The sequence below is a fragment of the Homarus americanus genome, unplaced genomic scaffold, assembly GCF_018991925.1.
Source record: "Homarus americanus isolate GMGI-L3 unplaced genomic scaffold, GMGI_Hamer_2.0 scaffold33468, whole genome shotgun sequence".
NCBI classification, from domain to species: domain Eukaryota; kingdom Metazoa; phylum Arthropoda; class Malacostraca; order Decapoda; family Nephropidae; genus Homarus; species Homarus americanus.
In genome coordinates, this window is record NW_024714177.1 from 5,954,462 (window position 1) to 5,971,620 (window position 17,159).

The 17,159-nt window shown below is 43.2% G+C and overlaps 1 protein-coding gene across 1 annotated transcript in view; it reads left to right on the forward strand.

The window, feature by feature from the left end:
* The window catches only part of LOC121876067 (Down syndrome cell adhesion molecule-like protein Dscam2), a 168,912-nt gene that overhangs the window by 70,741 nt on the left and 81,012 nt on the right, over positions 1–17,159 (forward strand). The window contains exon 4 of the mRNA XM_042380975.1: positions 15,427–15,585. Coding sequence (XP_042236909.1) covers positions 15,427–15,585 — 159 coding nt within the window. The remainder of the gene's footprint in view (positions 1–15,426; positions 15,586–17,159) is intronic.

A 17,159-nucleotide genomic window follows, 5' to 3' on the forward strand; every position in this document is an offset into this window, starting at 1 on the left:
AGAGAAAGAGAGATAGAGGGACAGGGTAAAGATAGAGAGGAGTTACAGGAAGAATGATGCAAGGTAGATAGAAAGCAGAGAGAGAGACAGACAGAGAGAGAGAGAGAGAGAGGAAATGGAATTGTCTGACGATATCCACATCCTCCTCCTCTTCCTCTTTCCCACCATCCTTCTCCTCTTCTCCCATCCTCTCCTTCTCCTCCTCCTCCACATCCTCCTCTCCCTCCCTCCCTCCCTCACCCTCCACACCTTACCCGCTATTGCGTTACCTGCTGACCCCAAGGAGTAGGTGGGGTGTGGGAGGTGTGGAGGTTACCATGGTGATAGTGGTGGAGGTTTTCATAATGGAGGTGAAGATGGCCACCCTGGGATGAATTGACTTGTTGTTATATTAATACAGTGAAAAGTATATAATTATAATTAAGGTAACATTTAGTGTAGTAATTAGTGTCACAACTTTGGCTATGCACTATACTTGGGTCGACTCGTGGTTGGGGAGGAAGGGTATGGTAGGTAGCTGTGTTATACTCCAACCATAGCTACCATTAAACCAAACCAGCTTTATCCCTGGGGTGTATACGACCGTCAGTAGTCACCAGGAGGAAGCTAGTATGGAATTTATTAAGAGGTTTATCGTTCTCCCTCTACCCATTTCATTACCAACCCTGACAAATTTTCTTCAAGTTTAAGGAGTTTAAATATATATATATACCGTCGACACTGAGAGGGATAAATGATAAACGTAACTAAAATGTAAATGATGATAATAATATGCAAAAGGAATTAGTGATGTGAAAAGATGTTAGTCAACGAATGAATGCCAAACGGGTGGAACCGAGTATATCTACAGTCGGGGTCAAAAGTTCGCTCCCTCCCAAAATGAAACAGTGTCGACCCCAAATGAGATGAACCAGCACAACCGCAGCCAGGGTAAGTAAGTTCGTAGACTCATTCCCACGACTCATTTTCATCATGGGGAGCGAACTTTTATCTGCGACTGTACCTAGGAAAAAAAAATAGTGGTAAAAAACCCACGTATATATAAGACATGACACTCCGGTAAACTACTTGATTCCAAAAAATTAGGAATATAAACAGACTTTAACTGCTTCCTGTTAAATAAGTGATGCGACAGTCCGACTTTTTTAACCCGTAATTATTATTTTTTGTTTTGTTTTAGTCAGGGAAGTGAAGTCATATAATGTAGGACTAAGGAAGGTGTTGTATAGTAAGGTTCTCGGTCTCTTTATTTTTGTATTTGTCTCAAATTTAATTTTAGGTGCGCCGTTAGCTCTATATGTCTTAACTGGCACACACACACACACACTGGCACACACACACACACACTGGCACACACACACACACACGCACGTGATAGGTCACCATCAGTACACTTCAGCTTCAGGTGGTCAACATCAGCCACCGCCGTAAAGTTTATTGCCCGCTTCAAGTTCGTCCACTCGAGGACGGTAAAAGTCCTTTAGACGAATGAAACTTTACACAGATACTTGATTTAGTATTTTATAATTTATTACAGGTTCACTAATACAAGCTATATATTTAGTTAAAAATTGTGGTGGAAACATTTCCTGGAAATTGAAAAAAAAAATATCAAACATTTTATAATTAGAATTTCATCCGCTCAATCCCAAGTCTTATAAAACTACGACAGAAAATACGAGTGATGTGTCATGTCTCTTTGATGTGAGTTCTTTGATTTTTTTGAAGGGAACACACCTTATGAACACAGCACCGTGTAATATAAATTCAAATATCCAGCTTCTCCTCCTGGGATATAACTATACTTCAGAAGTTTGTAATAAATCACCCCAAGTGGTCACGAGGTACAGTTGGGGACATTTCCGACTAGTACACTCAGCATTGTCAATCCATTATTTCCGTGAGGTGTGAACCCCGAGAGTATCTGTACGTGAATCCAAAGCCTCTCAAGTTACTGGGTGAGACGTGAGGTGCACACAGTAGTCTGGGACTACAATGATATAATTTGACTCATTACCTGGTCTGGCAACGTTTACATAGATTAACTGATGTAGTATGGACGCTTTTCATTCATCTAACGTGGCGTGAATAATACCTGTCCTGCCGTGGACAATGTAAGGCTGAAACAGTTGGTTACACAGTAAATCTTCCACTTTATTTATCCCCAAGCAAAGTGTAAGAGACGTTAGTATAGTGCCAAGGTTTATGTGGGTCAAGCGTTGTAGCGGTGCTACTGTCTCCTGTCCTCTGTCCAGCGCGCACAGAGACCTCTCCTCCCGTGTCTCCTTACGTCACATCACCTCCCCTTAACATCACCCTGACATCATTTCAGTTGTTTACATTACGACAGTTACAGGGTGTGTTAAAAGTGTGTTTGAAGGTTAATTTATCGTACCAATGTTGACAACTAATGTTCGAAATGGAAATAGTTCTCAGTTATCACAGCAGGAGGACGGGCGAGTGTGCTTGGATATTTTGTACATGAGAAAAATGGATGAGGGAGGAGGTGGGAGGGGAGACAGGATGATGTGTGGGGGAGAGATGAAGTAGAGGGTGAGAGGATGAGGGAGGGTGAGAGGAGGAAGGATGGATGAGAGGCAGGAAGGTTGAGGGGGGTGATGTGTGAGAGAAGGGTGAGGGACGGATGAGAGGGTGAGGGACGGATGAGAGGGTGAGGGAGAGGTTGAGAGGATGGGGGAGGGTGAGAGGGTGATCAACTCGACCCAACCTTGGTGCCATTCGCCCACCCCTTCGGATGTTACCAGTCCTCGCTTACCAGCATCACCAACCTAAAACACCACACCAACCAACCCAACACACGCACGCACACACACACACACACACCAACTACACCATTTGTTGTATTATTATGTTGTTAAATGGCACGAGTTATGTACATTTAAAATTAAGGGTGATAAAAAACAATTCAAATAAAGTTATAAATTGGTCGTCGTCGTAAGATTTTTAGTCCCCGTTCCGTGTGGTAATGGAATCTTCTTCAGCCTCCTTCTGGTCCATTCCTTTACTTGAACCATATGGCTTAACCTCACAGTTTAATCTCCAAGCTAAACCTCATAGCTTAATCCTATAGTTTATCTTCACAGTTTAACATTATAGTTTATCTTCACAGCTTAACACTATAGTTTTTCTTCGCCTGTGTGTGTGTGTGTGTGTGTGTGTGTGTGTGTCTGTGTGTGTGTGTGTGTGTGTGTGTGTGTGTGTGTGTGTGTGTGTGTGTGTGTGTGTGTGTGTGTGTGTGTGTGTGTGTGTGTGTGTGTGTGTGTGTGTGTGTGTGTGTGTGTGTGTGTGTGTGTGTGTGTGTGTGTGTGTGGTATCAAAAAACGACAGAAGGCAGAGCTTGTGTATTATATTATTACGACTCTTGAAGAATCCATTGTCTCTCACCTTACGATAACTATTGAACAGTAAAAAGATACTTATAGATAAAAATAGCCCAGGAAAGTAATCGTGTCGTGTGTGTGTTTATTTGGGAAGAGAAAGTATGGTATGGTGGAAAGCAAATCTCTACCGATCTTCCAATTTTCTGAACTGTTCATAAATTTAGGGAAGAATGTTGCTCCTGAGGTTTTACCTTAATAGAATTTCTGCCAACTAATAACACCAGTTAAACCCCTTAAGTACAATGTTGTCTTACACCAACACTTGATACACACCATACCTGATACACACCATACCTGATACACACCTTACCTGATATACACCATACCTGATACACACCATACCTGATACACACTTTACCTGATACACACCTTACCTGATACACACCTTACCTGATACACACCATACCTGATACACACCTTACCTGATACAAACATTACCTGATACACACCATACCTGATACACACCATACCTGTTACACACCTTACCTATTAAGCACACTTTTTACCTGTTACACACCTTACCTGATACACTGTCTGATACACACCATACTCAGTTACACACCTTACCTGGATACACACTTTACCTGTTACACCATACCTGTTACAACTCCGCCTGATAAACACCTTACCTGATACACACCATACCTGTTACACACCTTACCTGATACACACTTTACCTGTTACACACCATACCTGTTACACACCATACCTGTTACACACCTTACCTGATACACACTTTACCTGATACACACTTTACCTGATACACACTTTACCTGATACACACCTTACCTGATACACACTTTACCTGATACACACTTTACCTGATACACACCTTACCTGATACACACTTTACCTGATACACACTTTACCTGATACACACTTTACCTGATACACACTTTACCTGATACACTTTACCTGATACACACTTTACCTGATACACCATACCTGATACACACCTTACCTGATACACACACCTGATACACACTTTACCTGATATACACCATACCTGTGCACCTGATACACACTTTACCTGATACACTTTACTGATACACTTTACCTGATACACTTTACCTGATACACCTTTACCTGATACACCTGGTACACACTTTACCTGATACACTTTACCTGATACACTTTACCTGATACACACTTTACCTGGTACACTTTACCTGATACACACCTTACCTGATATACACCATACCTGATACACACTTTACCTGATACACACTTTTACCTGATACACACTTTACCTGATACACTTTACCTGATACACACTTTACCTGATACGCACTTCCTGATACACACCTTACCTGATACACACCTTACCTGATATACACCATACCTGATACACTTTACCTGATACACACCTGATACACACTTTACCTGATACACACTTTACCTGATACACACTTTACCTGATACACACTTACCTGATACACACTTTACCTGATACACCTTACCTGATATACACCATACCTGATACACACTTTACCTGATACACTTTTACCTGATACACACTTTACCTGATACACACTTTTGATACACACTTTACCTGATACACACTTTTCCTGATACACACTTTACCTGATACACACTTTACCTGATACACACTTTACCTGATACACCTTACCTGATACACACTTTACCTGATACACACTTTACCTGATATACCATACCTGATACTTTACCTGATACACACTACCTGTACACACTTTACCTGATACACACCACCTGATACACCCTGTACACACTTTACCTGATACACACAATACACACCTTACCTGATACACACCTTACCTGATACACACCTTACCTGATACACACTTTACCTGATACACACTTTACCTGATACACACTTTACCTGATACACACCTTACCTGATACACACTTTACCTGATACACACCTTACCTGATACACATCATACCTGATACACACCTTACCTGATACACACCATACCTTATACACACCATACCTGATACACACCACACCTGACACACCACACCTGACACACTCCACACCTGACACACTCCACACCTGATGCACTCCACACCTGACGCACTCCACACCTGACACACTCCATATTTGGCACACTCCGCATCTGATACACACTACACCTGTCATACCACAACTGACACACTCCATACCTGACACACTTCACACTCTCCACACCAGACGCACTCCATACCAGACACATTCCACACCTGTCACACTCCACACCTGCTTCATATCTGACGCACCACACCTGACACGCTCCATACTTGACATACTGATACACTACACCGAACACACACACACACACACACACACACACACACACACACACACACACACACACACACATCAGCGTTTCATTATTCGTAACGAAAAAATCACATTCCAGTGTAACATACTGGTGCCGCTAGCATTAGTATTTATTCACGATTATTGTTGTTGTTTAGTATGTGTGTGTGTGTGTGTGTGTGTGCGCGCGCTTGTTCCTTATTGTTATGGGATAATATTCACCTTTGCAAATCTGCTCGGCGATTTGTTGTTAACAATTAGTGACATCAAGCGGTGACGTCAGTGGCCATCACTGATTGACTACTGCTTGATGACGTCAAAAGTTCCCTGCTAATTGACTTGACTGATGAGTTTGCCAATTAGCGGGAAATTCGAGCGTCACTAATCAACTGATGGTCCAGTCATGACGCTGATAAATGATCCCTTTAACTAGGTGATGTATTTTGCCCGCACTGTAATATTATAGTGGATCTGCCCACTACTGAGCTTAGAACCTCGCCTCGGTGTGCTGTGGTGTGGAGGTTGGCGTGTAAACATTATGATATTAATCGTAGAAGTATTAACAAAGGTATTCTATAGTGTATTGACATTAACACGGCAAATGGGTTAACTCTTGACAAACAGTAGTGTAAAAATGCTACGGTTATATACTGAACGGTGTGATCCAAATGTCCGGAATCATATGAAATGTTTTTAACTATTTTTTTTTTCACTTTGATATTTGAGAAAATAATAACACCCTGATGGCAGGTTCTAACACTCTGTGTCACAACCGTACGAAGGTTTTGGATGAGACTACGTGTGTGAGGTGGGAAGGGCACCACCTAATATCGAGGATCTGAAGAATGAAATCAGTAACCCAGGTGCTCAAATGGGTGTTAACTACGCTCTCATATGGATTGTCAGTGGCTAGCAATTGAACCATTATGAGTTGTGAATCACCCTGAACAGGTATATGCTCCGCAGGTTGTGAGATGCGGCTTCTGGTACAAGTGCCTCTGGTTCTACCCCGGGGCTCTCTCACTTGACCCAGTTTTGTGTGGTGTAGTGCCGAGACATAGTATTCAGTGTACAGTAGCCCCAACGGCCATATTAGATGAACTTTCCCAAACTTACTAACAATTTTCGCCATAGAGTGTAGTGCCGAGACATAGTATTCAGTGTACAGTAGCCCCAACGGCCATATTAGATGAACTTTCCCAAACTTACTAACAATTTTCGATACACGGCCATTACCTGTTAACCAAAGAACTCGACTCTATAAATGTGAGTGATGGCCGCCCCTGGTGTTCACTCCACATATGTGAGAGAAATAGAGGCATCATCATCAACATCAGAAGCAGCAATAACCACATTATACCTGTAAATAACTTATCACCAATTCACTGTATTCAATAATATTCCATCCATGACGCAGTTAAACAAAGATTCATTATAAAGATAGACTCACGTTAATTGTTTCAACGACCCACTCAACCCTGACCCACTCAACCCTGACCCACCCTCTACCCACCCCGCCCCCATCTCACCCCTCCCCACTCCCCCCTCAACACCTCACCTTCCCCTAAATTTACTCCCACTGAGTTTTGTGTTATAATCAAATTCATAAATCAGAAGAGAACGCTCACAAACATACGAGTTAATTTTGTTCTCTCACACTAACACACTTGGCCATTATTCTGCAGTAATGAAGAGACGTGAGTTATTTAATTAGTAGTTTGGCTTTTTGTAGTTTTTGGGTATTTAATGTTTTTTGTGTTTTTTTTATGTGTGTTATTTTGTTATTGGTCGTTGTTGCATGAACGTTTATCTATCTATTTTTTGGGGTAACCTTTTTTTTTTCCTGTCAAATATATCTGTCTAGTTAATGTACTGTACGTTAATGTGTGGCTGGCTGTATTAACCCATATTATAATAGGACATTCTAACAGAGCATTATGTTGGACACTATTATAACAGGACACCATGTAGGACACTATTATAACAGGACACCTTGTAGGACACTATTATAACAGGACACCTTGTAGGACACTATTATAACAGGACACCTTGTAGGATACTATTATAACAGGACACCTTGTAGGACACTATTATAACAGGACACCTTGTAGGACACTATTATAACAGGACACCTTGTAGGACACTATTATAACAGGACACCTTGTAGGACACTATTATAACAGGACACCTTGTAGGACACTATTATAGCAGGACACCTTGTAGGACACTATTATAACAGGACACCTTGTAGGATACTATTATAACAGGACACCTTGTAGGATACTATTATAACAGGACACCTTGTAGGACACTATTTGTGGGACACTATTATAACAGGACACCTTGTAGGACACTATTATAACAGGACACCTTGTAGGACACTATTATAACAGGACACCTTGTAGGACACTATTATAACAGGACACCTTGTAGGACACTATTATAACAGGACACCATGTAGGACACTATTATAACAGGACACCTTGTAGGACACTATTATAACAGGACACCGTGTAGGACACTATTATAACAGGACACCGTGTAGGATACTATTATAACAGGACACCTTGTAGGACACTATTATAACAGGACACCTTGTAGGACACTATTATAACAGGACACCTTGTAGGACACTATTATAACAGGACACCTTGTAGGACACTATTATAACAGGACACCTTGTAGGACACTATTATAGCAGGACACCTTGTAGGACACTATTATAACAGGACACCTTGTAGGATACTATTATAACAGGACACCTTGTAGGATACTATTATAACAGGACACCTTGTAGGACACTATTATAGCAGGACACCTTGTAGGACACTATTATAACAGGACACCTTGTAGGACACTATTATAACAGGACACCTTGTAGGACACTATTATAACAGGACACCTTGTAGGACACTATTATAACAGGACACCTTGTAGGACACTATTATAACAGGACACCTTGTAGGACACTATTATAACAGGACACCTTGTAGGACACTATTATAACAGGACACCTATAGGACACTATTATAACAGGACACTTTTAACAACCTACCATGTAAGAGGGTAAAGTGGCGTGGGCGTGAGAGAGAGGGGAGACTCATGTAGGCGTGGGGAGAGGGGAGAGTCGACGTGGAGGGTGTGGGTGAGGGGAGAGGGTCGCGTGGGCGTGTTAGAGGGGAGAGGTGTGGTAGTGTTGACAGGAGAGGGGTGGATACAGCAAGGGGAGGAGAGGGGGAAACGAGGCCAGTAGAGTGTTGCATTTTCCACTGGGAGAGGGAGAGAGGGTGAGAGGGAGAGAGGGAGAGGGAGAGAGAGGAGAGGGAGGGGAGAGGGTGAGGGAGAGGGAGAGAGAGGAGGGAGAGGGAGGAGGGTGAGGAGAGAGGGAGGGTGAGGGGGAGAGAGGGAGAGGGTGAGGGAGAGAGGGAGAGGGAGAGAGGAGAGAGGGAGAGGAGGGAGAGGAGAGGGAGAGGGAGAGGGAGAGGGAGAGGGTGAGGAGAGAGGGTGAGGGAGAGAGGGTGAGGGAGAGAGGGAGGGGTGAGGGAGAGAGGCCAGCCAGATCAAGAGAGGGAAAGTTGAGAAACGGAAGGAAGGAAAGAAGTAACATATAAGTGGTAGAGAGAGAGAGAGAGAGAGAGAGAGAGAGAGAGAGAGAGAGAGAGAGATCCTATTGTATGATTTTAGGCGGCTGAATTTTATGGTCAAAATTACCGTCGTCAGTCAGTCAGTCAGTCAGTCAGTCAGCCAGTCAGTTAGTTAATGTCTGTAAACGTTCAAAGACACCACAGACTGACTGAAGGATTGACTGTGTCTGTGTATTGTCTATCTATCTATCTATCTATCTATCTATCTATCTATCGCTCCCTACCCACTCAGAATAAAAAAAAATCAAATATAAATAATTAAAATGAATAGGTAATTAATTATTTTTTTTATAAAGTTGAGTAATTATTTATTTAATTTTTTTTTTTTGACGAATTTTATAGTTTCTGGGAACATTAACGTCACCCTTATTTAATACCGTTTTCTTCCCTCTTGTGTGTGCAAAAGCTGGGACTGTTTGGATCTAGTCAAGGGCAGTGAGTGAAATATCGTAGATTAAAAAAAAAATATAGACAGGCGCCTATTTAGCAAGAGAGACAGGTAGACAGATGTAGAACGGTTGACAGGTAGATAGATAGGCAATTAGAGGCAAAACGATAGACAGAAGGAAAGTTGGACAGGTGACAGACAAGCAGACATTCGGTGGTAGAATGACGGACAGACAGACAGACAATCGTAGACAGAGTTAAACAGAAAGACATGAAACTAGACGGAATTTTGAGAGCAGATTGACAAACAGACAGACAGAAACGTTCTAATCAGGAGATATACACGCGTACAGTAAAAAATCAAACTGGTAAACATACAGACAGACAGACAGACAACGAGATACAATTTACATGACCTAAATTAATCTGTCTGTATGTGTGTCTGTCTCTGCATTCATCAATATTCAGGAAGAAAAAAAATCGGACACATGCTGTAGATTTTTCCGACACAAGGACGACTGGATCGTATTTTTAACTTTGTAGATGAATTGGGGGCATTTTATCATTGATCAGTGTAGGTTAAAGTTATCGAGACGGACAGATAGACAGACAGACAGACAGATGGAGCAGACAGGATCCCGTCATATTCGAGTTTGTGGGATTAATTTTTTTTTTGCTTGACCGTCTCAGAGTGAGGAGGAGCAGGAAGAGGTGTAGGAAGTGGGAGGGGGAGGAGGAAGAGGTGTAGGAGGGGGAGGAGGAGGGGGGGGATGAGGAGGAGGAAGAAGAGGATATGATGAACGCCTGGGAGGGGTGAGGGCCAGAACCAAGCAAGACGAAGACCAAGGGAAGGGAGGACCCAGAATAACTGAATGGATGATGGGAGAGGGGAACTAAACGCACACACATACATACATACATACATACATACATAAATAATAATAGTTGCCCCTCTTGTAACGAGGATGGCCGGTCCAAGGGCCACCGAGGCGTAAATTTGTTTAAGGTGTAGAAGCTGTCGCCAACACAACAACCACACCCTGAGTTAACGAGCTGCATGACAACTCGCCAACTGGCTAACCATTACCCAGGAATACGATCCGCAAATCGACTAACATCCAGGTTCCCAATTACTGCTGGGTAGACAGAGGCAAATGACGTCCTCTGTGTGCACCAACAAGGACACTCACCCTCTGTGTACACCAACAAGACACTCACCCTCTGTGCACACCAACAAGGACACCCACCCTGTATTGCACCAGCAAGGACACCCACCCTCTGTGTGCACCAACAAGACACTCTCCCTCTGTGTACACCAGCAGAACCACTCACCCTCTGTGTACACCAACAAGGGACACTCACCCTCTGTGTACCAACAAGGACACTCACCCTCTGTGTACACCATGGGACACCACCCCTCTGTGCACCAACAGGTTACTCACCCTCTGTGTACACCAACAAAGACCTCTCACCCTCTGTGTACACCAGCAAGGACACCCACCCCTCTGTGTACACCAGCAGAGTTACCCACCCACTCTGTGTACACCAGCAAGGACACTCACCCTCTGTGTGCACCCAACAAGGACACCCACCACCTCTGTGTACACCAACAGGACACACCCATCCTCTGTGTACACCAACAAGGACACTCACCCTCTGTGTACACCAACAAAGACACTCACCCTCTGTGTACACCAACAAGGACACTCACCCTCTGTGTACACCAACAAGGACACTCACCCTCTGTGTACACCAACAAAGACACCCACCCTCTGTGTACACCAACAAGGACACTCACCCTCTGTGTACACCAACAAGGACACTCACCCTCTTCTCATAATTAATTAAAATTCTGACAAATTTCATCCATCAAATAGATTATTAATTTGTTTAATAATAAAAAACAACCTAGGATCACCTGAAGATTACACACGTCAGCTTATTGTACCTGAAAATGAAAACACTGTAACACTACCTGGGAGAGGATTAGGCGAGGAGAGGTTAAGCTTAGCGTTGGGTTTATTTTAATCGTCAGATGAAATAAGCTGGGGTGTCTAATTCTCCTGTGATCTCAAGTAAACAAGTAGGTGGAGGGTCTTAAGGTTATTCATGACCAGATAAGCTAATTTTTGATGCTTAGAAAAGTTGTGGCTGATCAGGATATTTTTAGTTGTCCCCCAAGAGGTGAAGCCGGTGAGGGACAGCACACGTTTTGGTCCACTTGGTGTAGACTGACGTGGGAGGGTCTTGGTTTATTGACCACAACAGAGAGGAACACCTTTAGAGTAAACCAGCACACTAACTGAGCTCTTGACGGTGTGTGTATGTGGGTAGGTGGTGTGATATGAATGCAATATTTCTCGGTGTTGTCGCCTTGTGTAGGAGGCAGCCCTTCCCCCTTCTACGAATATCAGATGGTCGGAACCCTTCACCATGACGACAGGGACAGTCTCCTTCGTGTTGATAGGTGATTTTGCACCGTATGAAAACATTATTGGTTGCGTGGGTTCGAATCCTGCAGGCACAGTAGTGTTGCGTATATCGCTCACGTTGTGGCAGAACTCTGCATCTGGCCTACTATTGTGTTAGTTAATGTATCATTTGTTGAACGATGATGCACCACATGGACGTGTTTAGGAATGTAAAGTGTTCAAGGAGTACAAGTGACAAAGGAATGTGGCATGTGTGTGGGGGGTGTCATACATACATATTCATGCCAAGCGAGTATTACAGCACGGAAAAGCCTTATCAGCCTCCCTGTTGGTACTATTCACAGTAGAATATTAGACGAGGAAGTAAGGTGATGACGCGGCCTGACTACTGACACGCTGCTTCACGTCCTCCATCTCTACCCCGGACTGAACTAAAGCGCTCGTGCAGTTCAAGAGATCCTTTAATTGCAGAAGGATCACCGTTCGTGTATTAAATTGGTCCATTAAAGGTATTCCTTGTAATTTATTGATACATTTATCACTGGAATCATAACCCATATGATCCGGTGTAACAATAAAGCTTTCTCTTAACGCAGTTCTGGAAATTAGGTTATCTAGCATGACACAGGCAGGCGCCTCACTGGTGGATGTAGCAAGCCTTGAAATTGGCATTTCACCGATTCTCGTTCTTTATTCTGAGCGCACGTACAGTTTTACGGTAAGGTAATGAGGTTGAATAATCCAATTACCTGGTGTATAAAGATAAAATGCTCAACTCTTCCCTTTATCTTGAATTTTTTCGTCTGGTTAACCCTAATGAGATATGTACATCACCCAGCCTTTTGTGGGACTTGATTACAGTACACCATCTTCAAGAGTCTCCTGTGAAGGCGGCGGGAAAGAGGCAGCAAGAATTGTTAGGAAGAGAGTGGAGAAGGAAGGGATGGGAATGAGGAGAGCGTAGGAGGGGAGAACGATTGTGGTAGGGTCACTGTTAGGGAAGGCAGAGCACCGCGTCATGTTGGAGTGCATGAGACTACACCAGAACAAGACACTAACAGGGTGCATTGTGGGACTTTTCACAGTGTCTTGTGGTCAGTAGTCAGATAGACACGTGGATCGGAGGAATGTCTTATGTTACCCATTTGATATCTCTGTAAACTAAAGTAAACTAACTTCAGACACATCTTGTAAATATATACAGTAATACATATATTGAACAACAGCAAGTTCTTACCTCCAACCCGTCACCTCCTCACCCATTTTCCTCTCCACCCGACCCATCCCCTTCACCCCCCCAAAAACTTTTCATTCCATCCCACCCATCCCTCTCCAACCCACCCATCCCTCTCCACTGCACCCCACCCACCCCTCTCCACCACATCCATCCCTCTCCACCACATCCATCCCTCTCTACGCCACCCAACAAGCGCCATAAAAAATGTGATTGCACTCTGCACTCGACACAATGGGATCAGGCAATGTGATGGCATTTTAAAGTGATGGGGCTGCCTGGCCGTCGATCTCCACCGATAATAAAAAAATTATAATTACAATGAAACTTTAGGGTGCGGAGGTGGCGTCCCCCCCCTCTCCTCCTCCCCTCTCCTCTCCCTCCCCTCTCCCTCCCTCCCCTCCCCTCCCTCCCCTCCCCTCCCCCTCTTCAATTATTGATGATTAGGGAGAGGAAAGAAAATAACAAAGCCTCTTAAAGAAGTTGTGTTATGATGTTTGTGTGTGTAATGGTCAGCATACTCGCCTCGCAAGCGAACGGACCCGGGTTCGATCCCCGGGCAGGGTGAAACTATGGGCAAGTTTCTTTACACCATTTGCCTCTGTCTATCCAGCAGTAATTGGGAACCTGGATGTTAATCGATTTGCGGATCGTGTTCCGGGGTAATGGTAAGCCAGTGCAGTTGGCGAGTTGTCCGGTCTTCTTGGACTATGCCCTGACACTGGGCCATGCAGCTCGATAACTTAGTGTGTGGTTGGAGTGTTGGCGACAGCTTCTACACCTTAAACAAATTCATGCCTAGGTGGCCCTAGGGCCGGCCATCCTCGTTACACGAGGGGCAACCATTATTAAACAAATTCGGGAAAAGTTTGGGGAATTTGAGGAAAAGTTAATTAAGTTTCTAGAATTAGGGACGTGTGTGTGTGTGTGTGTGTGTGTGTGTGTGTGTGTGTGTGTGTGTGTGTGTGTGTGTGTGTGTGTGTGTGTATCGTTATTGTAGAGGTGTTCAGAAAATATGTCGCAGGAGTATGGCGTCGCGGTAGTGTTGATGCATGTGACTCTGTAGGTGTTGGGGTGTTTGTGTTGTGTCACACACACACACACACAGAGGCACTTGTTGTCTTTTTATTTCATTAAACATTAACAGCGGTGAGGCGACCTCTTAAGTGGTGCTCCCAGACACCTTCTCTGAGTAACGCGGCCATTGTCACTGCAGATTTAATTTGTTCTGGGCATAATAATTGTATTTTATTATCAGTCGTTGATTATATTTATTGTTGTTTATTATTATTATTTATTTATTTATTATTATTATTATTATTATTATTATTATTATTATTATTATTATTATTATTATTATTATTATTATTATTATTATTATTTGTTCTTCCATTCTTCTTCTGATTATTTTTACCTCCCTCCTTTCTTTTCTCCACTTTTCCTCAGTCCAACGTTTCTTCTCTGTTTCTTCTACCTTTATCCACTTAGATCTTGAATATCCCCACCTTATTCCTTCTCATTCTCTTTGTTACTCATCCACATTTCTCCCTGTGTTATTTATTTTTCTTTTGTGTGTTTCCGTATTTTTTCAGCTGTAATCTTTAATTATTACTAGTTTTCTCTTGCTTACAGACCGTCTCTTCCTCCTCCTGTCTCCTCTTCCTCGAGATACGGAGAACGAGTAAAGGAAGGAGAATATTTATTGTTTTATGTACATGTTTATAAATCGCTCTCACCTCACACCCATAGTTAGTGCCAAAATAAAAATCTGTCTCGTTCACTGTCACTCGTAACTCAGTTGTGTGTGTCTCCTCCCGTCAGACACATTCCTCTACGGTGTCACATTACCTGTATGTCTCTCTCCCACACCTAGTTAGTCCCGCCCCGCCTTCACCCAACCCTGAATTTATCCACCGTAATAATGATAGTAATTATGATGATAAATACAGCATGGTAAATATAGGAAAAATAATTCGCTATAGTGATTAGAAATGATGGTGTTGATGGTGATTGTGATAACACGACCTATCTTTTTCCCCGCCCACAGTGGTGATGCAGAGATTCGAGGTGGGCGTGAGTGATGCTGCGGGCGTGGTGGGCGGGCCAGCCGTGTTTACCTGTGACGTGCCGCCCACCGTCTCCCGACACGTTTCCGTCACCTCCTGGACCATCGACGGCCGCACCCTCGCCCCGACGTCACACCCAGGTGAGTCTAGGGGAGGACCGTAGCCACACCTCACACACACACACACACACACACACACACACACACACACACACACACACACCATACTGTCAGTGTATGATATACGTAAAGTGGTCACGCATCTGTCTACAGGAAGGTCACTTTGGCCTCATTACAGAAGAGTCATGTTGTTTACAGTGGTGGACGAGGTGTGTGTGTCATCAGAAGAGAGATACACTGATAAAACTCGGTGGCTCTCATAACCCGCCACTGTCCCGTCCACGTCTGTACTGTATTGAGTCGCTGTAACCTGTAATAGTTAACTCGTAAACAATACATGGTAGTTCACTGGGGAGTCCTTGATGTCTTTGTATTTGAATGTCTAGAAATAATTAATAGGTTGATAGGTGTCTTTTTGCTGTGTGGGTAATATAAGAAAAAGGACAGGTCAGTCATCATGTGTGACGTAGGAAATGGGCTATACCATTTGTGTTAATATTTGTTCAGCCATTAGGCCTAATTCAGTACAGTTCCAGCAGGTAAAATTAATAGTGTGATAGTCAGACGGTACAGCTGTCACAATTATTTTCACTTGAAATCGGTGAAGCTTAGTTCAGTACACTTGGTAATATTAATAATCTGATGCATAATTACGGCTTGAATTTCATTTGTCATAATCATTATTCTCACTTATAATCAGTGGAGTCTAGTTCATTACAGTTCGCAATATTAATTCAGTAATTTGATGCAGAATCGCAGTTTAAATTACAATTGTTTGAATCATTATTGCGTCTCGCATAAAACTAGTGATACTTTTCTGCTCGCCGAATGATTAACTAATTCATATTTTTAATCTGGAACTGTGGAGGGAAAATATGCAGATGGTGGTGTGGCGGCCGAGTGGATACTGAGCTCAACTCCGTTCTACGAGTCGCTGGTTTGATGCCAGTGCACTCCTAGTCCACCGAGTTGGAATTAGCTTCCTAACTTTACAGTTGAAAAGTGAAGGCGATCGAGTGCAGTGCCGGCCACACTGCCTCCTTGTATACCTGTATTGTATATGGCTTACAGTTGTTGTGTCCGCACTGCCCCTGACGGGCCTTCGGGATCCACATTTTCAGTACAGTGATGTGTGGATGGTGAGTTACTTCATGGTTTCTTCAGTTTACAATTGTAAAAAGTGAAAGTAGGTATCACAGGCATGACTGTGGATACAGCGCACTGTATATTAGACCCTCGGTCCGCAAGGCTGCAACTTGGCCGAAAAATGCACCCTACAGTTTTCACTTCTCCAAACGTAAAGTTAGGTACTCATTTACAGCTGGATGGACTAGGAGTGCCCCGATATCGAACCAGCGAGTCCTTGGCCAGGAGGCAAATGTTGTATCCACTCCCCGCCGCACTCACCATTAAATATAATACAAAAAGTAAATATTTCTCATTGTCATGGATCCTGTGTGCTTAACTGCTGACGTAGTTTTTGTATATATTGATAAACACAAACAATGGCGTGCCTATTAGCCTTAGAAATTAGTTTAGTCATAATAGCTTAATCATTCAAATGCCAACATCATTTGTGTACATTGAGAACAAAC